The following is an 8,826-nucleotide window of genomic DNA, read 5'->3' on the forward strand; positions in this document are numbered from 1 at the left end:
CCTCCCCAGGCCTGAGAGAGGACCGGGGGCGGGGAGGGGGGGCGGGGCGGAAGGGCCACGTTGGGTTGTAGTTGGTGAGAAGGGGCCGGGCCAAGCTGGAGAGGAACTTGCTCCATCAGTCAGGCTGTGCGCCCAGTTCCCAGTGCGGAGGGGAGGTGGGGAAAGGGGGCGGACGGGGGGGCCGGGGGGAGAGAAGAAAGGGGGCGGAGGAGCGAAGGAGGGGGAGGGAACTCGACCTCGCCAGCCCAGCAGCCTCCACTCAACTTTCCCAAGGGAGCCCCGCCAGAGAGCAGGGCGACTGCGGAGTCTAGAACCTGCCCGGAGCCCTCTTGGAACGCCGAGATGATAGAACGAGAGAGGGGGGGTGGAGAAACCCCGCCGAAGAGTAAAAATTCATCGGAGGAGCCGCAAACAAGTGTATTCATATTCAAACAAATGGACCAATTGAACCAGGCAGAGAGAGGGAGCATCCAATCGGCAGCCGCGAGGCCCTGAAGCTGCTTTGCATAAAGCAATATTTTGTGTGGGAGAGAGCAGTGCATTTGCATGTTGCGGAGTGATTAGTGGGTTTGAAAAGAGAGCCGTGGCTCAGCCTCATTTCCCGCTCTGGTTAAGGCGCAGGAGGAAGTGTTTTGCTGGCGGATGATGACAGAGGTCAGGCTTCGCTAATGGGCCAGTGAAGAGCAGTGGAGGCGAGACAGGGAGCCGGCACACACACATTAATACACTTGAACCATCACCAATCAGCTTAGGTGTGCTCTGTCTCCCGGTACTTCCCTCACACACTCTCACTCTCCAGTCACTGACAGCCCATTGTATTGTCAATCTCTGTCTCCTTCCCAGGGATTCGAGAATTTCTCTCCTCACAAACCAAACCAGCAGCTTCACTGGAGAAAACTCTTCCCGGCATCTCCTTTAAAACACCATCCTTTTTCCAACCGTTGCGGTCTTTAAAAACAAGCCAAAAAACCAAACAAACCCCAAACCAAACAAAAGCAAAACAAACAAACAAACAAACAAAACTCTTGACAGGAGCTTTTGACAAGACAAGATGCCTCAGGAAGGTGAGTCTACTCATTTCTTCTTCTCACTTCTTCCTTTTCATTTTAATATTTAGACCAGTCTCTGCTAACCCCCCCCTTCCTCCCCCTCCTCCCTTTTCCCTCCCCTCCCCCAACTGCAAAGCAACAGAGTTTGTCCGGAGAAGTTTCCATCCAGGAGTGCAAACTTTCTGCTTCCAGGGAAAGTGAATGTCCTCTGGAGCTGAAAGGTGCAGCATCTAGCTCGGAGTAAGAGATGCTCGAAGCTGCAGCAGGAAGGAAAGAAGCAGTACCAGCAGATTTGGTCCCAGGCTCGGAGCCTCAAGCTCGGGCTCTAGGATCCGTACTCGGGCTCCCGGCTCCGGGCTCCAGGCGGCGGGTTCCAGGGCAAGAAAGAGTCAGTGAACCGAGAAAAAGGTCGTGAGACGATTGAAGCCTGATCACCATCGTCATAATAATAATAATAATAAAAAGGTTAGAAGTCCAGCAATCCTCAGCACGGTGGAAGCGCTCAGCGAATGTGACTGTGTTCTACCCACCCGCCTTTCTCAGCCAGTCCTAGGATCGGGAAGCCAGACCTTCGCCTTTCTCTAGCTCTGGGCTCCATTGGCTCCGCCGGGCCTTCAATTGTGCCTCAGATCGAGGGGAAGAAAGAGGCAGAGGGGAATGGGAACGGCTCCGGGAGTCGCGGCTTCGGCCTTCGCTTTGTGCCTTTCTAGAAGCGAAGCTCTGGCCTCTGTGATGGAGGAGAGAATCCTCGCGTAAAAAATGGAAGGCACTCTCCAGTTACTAGGGAGGCAGTTGGGGGAAGGAAAAAGAAAGGGAAGCTGGCAGGAATGCAAGAGAGAGAGAAAGGGGGTGGGGGAGAGAAAGTCACATCCCTGGCGAGCCAATTCTCAGTAGTTTATCTTCAGGGAACTCTGAACCGACCTGAAGGACATGTCAGTTTCAATCAAGGGCCCAACAATCGCGGCGAACTTGTCCAACGCTCCGACAACTTTGCAACTCTCAGCTCCCCTCGAGCTGGAAGATTTCCCTTCAAGTGTAAGAGGCCGGCCCCTTCCTTCCTCTATGGGTCTCCGGAGAAGTCGGGAGTCTCTCCACTCTCTGCGGGCCCTGAGAAGGGTGTGGAATTAGCTTTAGCGCCTGGTTTTGACCAACCTGCAATCGATATTTTCAATTCAACAAGTTTCTGGGAGAAGAGGTGTCTTGAGATTTTAAACAGGAAAAAAAAAAATCTTTACTATATCCTTGTTTTTTTCTTCCCTTCATGGGCCTGTTTAATTAACCTGAACTCTCTTACTTTTCTCCCCACCCTCCCCCCCACCCCATTCCCCTAGTTTAGTTAAATCCTCACCTGCTTAATTGCTCCCAGAGATTTCCAGAGTTTTTTGGATCTGCGGCTCCCCTCGGGAAAAGTGTCTTTGCAAAGTTCTCAAAGTTCTTGACTCCTTCACTGAGCAGAATTTCTCAATCCTAAGCGCCATCATGGCCCTGATTTTTTTTTTTTTTTAAAGCGAGTGTAACTGTTGGGAAATGGATTTGAATTTCAAGTGATAAAGGCTTTCTGTTTGGAGATCTAGAAAAATAAACTCCCCAGAAGTTTGGAATTATTTCTAAAAAGTTTACCAAAAAAGTGAGCCCCATTTCTTCCCCCTTCCTTCCTCAAATCCATGTGCGATGTTTAACTCGAACTTGGGTGTGTGTTTTGGCTTTCTTACTTGTTTTGTGTATGTGTTCGGTGGATTGGGGGGGGGGGGGCAAGAATAAAATATAGCTTCACAGTCCCGATCCTGGCCATCTTTCCCCCGAAAGTAAAATAACAGTTGTTTTTGACATTGTAGTTGTTTTTGGTTTCGTTTCGTTTCCGTTTTATAGCCAGTGACCTTTGTAAATATCTGAAAGCAAATTGATTCATTTTTCTCTTATTTGGCCCCAGAGAGTAAAACTTAATAGCTAATTACCTTTGGGTTTGGGAGGGGTGTGTGTGTGTGCCCTGAACTGCCCTAAGGTGATGAGTTTCTACCGGGATTTGGAGAGAGAGTGGGGGTTGGGGGTACATACTGCAAGGCTAGGCCTGTGAGTGAGGGGAGTACATTTGTTGCTGAGCAGTTAGAGGGTCGAGATTCTTGAAGGTGGCTCCAGCAGCCACTTCCTCCCTTTCCCGGCATTTTTCTAGGGCCCTCCATACAAAGCCGGGTAACAGGGAAGCAGAAGCGAGCAGGCTCCGGGACCAGCCGGTGTTGTCCAGGCATCTCTCTGGATCGGGTCCCCGATGGGAATCTTAGTTTTTCTGGCTGCCAGGATAACATGAGTCTCGTTTTTGTGTGTGTGTTTTTTTACTCAATGTTGGCGATTACTTAAGTAGATAGCCCCCCCCCCCAAAAAAAAAGGAGGGGTGGGTAAAGAAAAAGAAAAAAGAGATTGGGGGCTTAAATCTGGAGGTTTCCTGTCTTTCAAATACTCAGGTTTTTGGTTTGGTTTTGTTTTTTAATTACTTAACTGTCTCCGCAGGGTCTTCCACATATTTTTGTTTTAAATAAGCAACAACTGGGTGCAAGTGGGGGAGGGAGAAAGATTTCTGTTTGTAGTGCTTGCAGGGTAGCCTTCGAGAGAGTTAGCAGAAGTTTAGCCTCAGCCGGGAGAATTTATATTCTCTGTGTCAATGTCTCCTTTCCGCTCCCCTTCTTTACACCTTCCCTCCTCTCTGCAAAGCCCTCTTGAGTTTCTGAACCCTATGTCAAAAACTCAAAGCCATTCTGTGGGGCAGACCGAGATAGGGGTCTCTGTCCCGTGTGTGCATATGCAGACGTGTTCGGTGTGCTAAAGGCCGGGACAGTGCTACAGCTAAGCAGGGAAGCCCAGAGAGATATACAGTATGCAGCAAGGGTTCTCTCCATTGAAGCCTGCCTCTGTTGGTGATCAGGTACCCCTCCGGAGCAGTAAATATTTACCAGTCCAAGTCTCGCACGCTGCGGAGAAAGTCCTTGTTTGAGGTGTATTATTGTTGTTGTTTTATGGATTTTAACAGGCTGGAAGCTAGTTAATAAATAATTCCCTGGATGGCCCTGAATACACTAGCATGTCTTTTAAAATTCCCTATCATAGGCAGATAGGCAAAAATTAATATTCATCAGGGACATAAGAGATACAGAACTAGTATTTTTAGGTTTTAAAAACAGGGAAGAGGGAAGAACTGAAAGCAGGGAATATTTCATTCTCTTCTCCCTTTTTCTCCTCTCCTCTCTTCTCTTCTCTTCTCTTCTCTTCTCTTCTCTTCTCTTCTCTTCTCTTCTCTTCTCTTCTCTTCTCTTCTCTTCTCTTCTCTTCTCTTCTCTTCTCTTCTCTCTCCCTCTCCCCCTCTCTCTCCTTTTAAGCAATCCTCTTGAATGAGTTCTTTATTACAATTGTCTCTTTCCAATTAAGCTCCCCACCGAGCTGTTGTATCTTTTTACAGCCCCTAACAACTCACACCAGTAACACAATTACCGCCAGATATTTATAACGAGAAATTACTTTTCTATTTTCTCGCAAGGCTCCTTTTTTTTTTTTTAAAGCAAAGCCAGAGGTGGGGGGTGGGAGAGCTGGAGGGGGAGCTCTGGGGGTGGAGGGGGCACTGGCGTTGGGTCGCGGCACCGCTAATGAAGAGAGAAGGTCCTTTCTGTTCCCTTTGTGAGTTGTGGGTTGTTGGTCCGTTCAGATGGAAGCTGTGTTGCCGGTGAGGGAGGCTCGGTTTGGCTCTTTGGGTTTGGGGAGAGGAGGAGAATAGGAGTCATTGTTCCCCGTCTGTCGGCTTTGTTGACCGGTTCTCACCCCCTCCCGTTCTTACTTTTTAGAGCACTGAGGCGAGGTAGACAGCGTGTGTCACAGTACAGTGAGGAGGGGGAAGATCTAAAGACCAAAAAAGAAGTTAATCACAATAAGTGGAGTTTGGGGAAAAAAAGTTGGGAGCTCCACTTTAAAAGTCCCAGAAGGAGTGGGGAGGTGGGGGTGGGAGAGTGAGAGTGGTGTGTGAGAGAGAAGGGGGGGAAGACGGGAGGGGGGAGAGGAGGGGGTGGGAGAGGGGGCAGCAGCAGCAGTGTTGGGTTCCGTTTGCCGGTAGGGAGGTTGGGGCCCAAGAGGCTGGGAAGGAAGGAGAGAGAGAAACCCTGAAGCCAAGCTGAGTTTCCTTCGGGCTGGTGGCTCCCGACTGATGGGAAGTTAGGCAGTTCCCAAGGCCTAGGCCCTGGCCTAGCCGGTTAGCAACCTCGCCCAGACACCCCCTTCAAAAAGCAAACAGGTATTATCTCCCTTTCCCCTCCCTCGTTCCCTCCCTTTTCTCCTCCGTCTCATCCTCCTTTTATTCCTCCTCTCTCCCAATTCCCCCGCTCTTCTTTTTTCCTTCTCCTCTTTTTTCTTCATCTCTTTTCTTCAGTCCCCCCCCCCCATTACACCTTGCCTCCTCTTCCCCCCTTCCTCTCCTTGCTCTGGGTCTTCTTTTTTTCCCCCTCTCCTCTCTTTTCTTGGCCCTTATTTAATTTCTCCTCCATTTCTTCCTCCTCTCTCTTTTCCTCTTTATCTTTCTTCTCTTGTGGTATTTTAAAAGTAATCTGTGAGTTTCCAACTCCTTTTTAGAGTCAGGCAGGAGGAGTCTCTTCTTCAATCCCACGCCTTGGCGGGGTGGGGGTGGGGAAGAACAGGAGAAAACTTGGGTTTGGGGTCTTATTGCTGTCTGGTCGTTCTGCCCATGCTTGCCGGGAACCTTGGGCTTTCGTTGGTCTCTTTGTGAGGTAGACCTCTGAGAACCTGTCTCAATGACACTTTGAAATATACTTGTTTTTTCTTTCCTCTTTGCTCTAGGGGGAAGACTTTAACTAGGGACGTGCAGATGTGTAAGTCCTCCCATTGTAAGAGAGGACAGTCATCCCAGATCTCAGGCAAGTTTGGGGAGGGAAGGGGTCCTCGTCTTGAGGTTTTAAACACACTGTAACAAGTGTTTGGGGTGGGGGAGAGCAAATGCCCAAGCAGAAAGGTCCATTGGCTTAAAGCGAGAAAAAAAAAAAACCCCAAACCAGATGCTGGATGCCAACTGACCAAAGGCTTAAATGCTCGGAGGAATTGTGAGACATTAGGAGAATTTTATTTTTAAGCACAGGAAAAAAAAGGGGGGGGGACGAAATTTGCATGAGTTTACATTGAGGATCTTCATTTGTCGCCATGTGGCCATAGCTCTGAAAGTGGAGGAGAGGCTGGAGCTCTGCTCTCTGCAAGATGTAGTTCCATTAGCGCTAAGTTTGGCCTGCCCAGAGCCCTGCAACTCCTGATTGATGCTTGTTTTTATTGCTAATAGAGTCCTATATCCGAGCCACGTGGGATCCCGCTGCCTCAAGCCACCATGCAGAACAGTAAGTGTTTCTGGTCTTTCTTTGCGGAGCCGCCTCAGGAGTTTAGGGGATCCGGATTGGAGGAAGCGTAGGACCCGGGAGGTGGTAAAGGAAGTTGAAGGCCTGAAGGAGCCGGATCAGATCGGCCTGGGGATTGCGGAGCCCCCGCTGCCGCCTCGGTGCTCCTGGCTGGAGACTAGCATTTAGTTCTGGTGGCGATGATGGTGGTTGGGTTGTTCGTTTGTGGGGTTTGGTTTCGTTTGGGCTGGGAGAACAGGCTGGGGTCGTCAGAAAGTGCCGTCTAGGGTTCCCTGATACTCTTATCTGCCATCGAAGTAGCCCCGAAGCCCACTTGAAAATTGCTTCAATCCAGTCGTAAGTGCCAGATTAAGTTGGGCTGGGCCGGTCGGGCTGCAGGAAGAGAGGAGGAATCTCTGGGACGCCCCACTCAGACTTTCCCCAACCTTCTGTGCTTGGGTCATCTTCGGGCAATCCCAGATTTCCAAGAGAAGGGAAGGAGGGCACCTCAGACCTCACAGGAGGCTGAAGGAGATCAACGAAGGGGATCACCTTCTTCACCGGAGGATAGTTGACTCCCCTGGCCTGGGTGGACCAGGAGGAAAAATTGAATGCTAGGGATAGAAACTACCTCTCCTAAGAGATCAGGTGAGGAAGGTTTGCTCGGCTGAGAAAAGGGGCAGTTTTCTGTATCGCGGGACGGACAAATGAGCCAGGCTAGGAGTTTTGGGATCCGAGTACCACCTGGACTGGCTCCCAAAGTATACTAAACTCAGGGAGGGTTCTCCACACCCCCCCCCTCCATTCTCTCCCTTCCCTTTCTGGTCCTTTTGCTGCAATGGGAGGAAAGTTTGGGGGGACTCGGTTTCCCATTGTAAACGCCCAGCGTGTGTCTGGCGCGGAAGAGGTAGGCTTGTGAGGAACTGAGAGTTCCTAAACCGTCAGGCCAAACTGCACAGAAGCCATTCTCAGAATGGACTCAGAATAGGATGGGACCCAAAGCTCTAGGTTCAAGACAGAGGAGCTATTGGACTGGAGGAAAGTCTGAGAAACGGTTTGAAGACTCCAAGTTTCCCTATGCTGCCTTTGGCCCCACCTTGATCTGTTCTCCCCTGTCTCGAACAGGCCCGTGGACTACTCCACCAAGTGTTCCTCCAGCTCTAGTCTGAGTTCTGTTCCAAGGACCCTCCGTTCCACCCTCTTCTTTCTTCCCTCTGAGCTCTGAGTTTCCCTTGGTAGTGTTTCAAGCTTGCCCAGGCCCCCAGGGGAGAGTTGTAGCTAAGGGGCGAGGAGGGTCCCGAGTCCTCAGTGAAGGCCCAGGGCATGCAGAGGACCTGGTGCCTGAGGTTCCGTTGCGACGGGCTGGGGCGTAGGCAGAACATGGACCCGAGACAGGGAAGCACCTGTGCTTCAGCCCAGCGAGGCCTTTCTCCCTTTCTCTACTCGCGCCTTTACCCCTCGTTCCCTCCCTCCTTCCCTCTGTTCCTGGCTGCTCTTGGCCTTGATGTGGCGCGGGGAGTTTATGTTAATAGCAGATGCCTTCGCACGGCCCCAGTGTCAGCTCTCCCAGCGCCGCTGGGGCCTCCTGGGCGCGACCGGGAGCAGCCCCGACTTGGCCGCGGGGTCGCGGGCGGGCCGACCGGGCTTTGTGCGCCTCGCTCCTGGGTGTGTGCTAGGCGCGGAGCCGCCAAATTGACACCATATGTTTTCCTATTAGATGCCTCGCAATAGAATACAAGGCGCATAATCATCGCCACTGGGAGAGAACTACCCTCCTCCCCAGGGAAATGATACAATGATTAAGGCTTAACCTCTTAAGAGGAACTTGGAACTCGGCTCTCTTCCATGCCATTTCGATGCTGGGAGAGGCTTCCTGGCCCCACAGTGTCCCCAGGACAGCCTGGGAGAGCACCTCTGGCCCAGTCAGCCACTTTGGAAGGGATGATGGGATGGCCTCGCCTGCAAGTGGCATCGTCCACTACCTACATGCCTTGGGTTCTCTCTGTCTCTCTCTCTGTGTCTCTCTCTCTTTCTGTCTCTGTCTCTGTCTCTGTCTCTGTCTCTCTCCTTTTTCTTTTTTATTTTACTTCTTTATTCGTCATTTTCGGGGCACGGGAAAGATGTGATTTTCGGGAAATCAAGGTCCCACTAACCTGAGAGAGTTTAGCTAGCGATGGTCCTCTTTAGATAAGGAGCAGAGTAGCCAGGAAGGGGTGGGGAAGGACAGCAAAGACAAAATCTAATGTTCCTATCCAGGCCTGGGCTGGGTGTAATATTGCAGATTGTTCTAGCGCTGGGCCCTACTGGCTCGACGTTCAAACACCCAAACTGCATGTCACTTCGCATCGAGTGAGTGGCGAGCGCACCCCCTCGGTTATGTCCGCGCAGAGCCCGTGGCTACCTTT

At 51.0% G+C, this 8,826-nt stretch overlaps 1 protein-coding gene across 1 annotated transcript in view; it reads left to right on the top strand.

Moving 5' to 3' along the window:
* Positions 1 to 242: 242 nt before the first annotated feature.
* PAX6 (paired box 6) overlaps positions 243 to 8,826 on the top strand; it is a gene marked incomplete in the record, with an annotated part of 28,494 nt that continues 19,910 nt past the window's right edge. The window contains 3 exon segments of the mRNA XM_056801976.1: positions 243 to 1,064; positions 5,880 to 5,956; positions 6,370 to 6,424. Coding sequence (XP_056657954.1) covers positions 6,415 to 6,424 — 10 coding nt within the window.

This window comes from Monodelphis domestica, chromosome 6 (genome assembly GCF_027887165.1).
Source record: "Monodelphis domestica isolate mMonDom1 chromosome 6, mMonDom1.pri, whole genome shotgun sequence".
Classification (NCBI taxonomy): Eukaryota; Metazoa; Chordata; class Mammalia; order Didelphimorphia; family Didelphidae; genus Monodelphis; species Monodelphis domestica.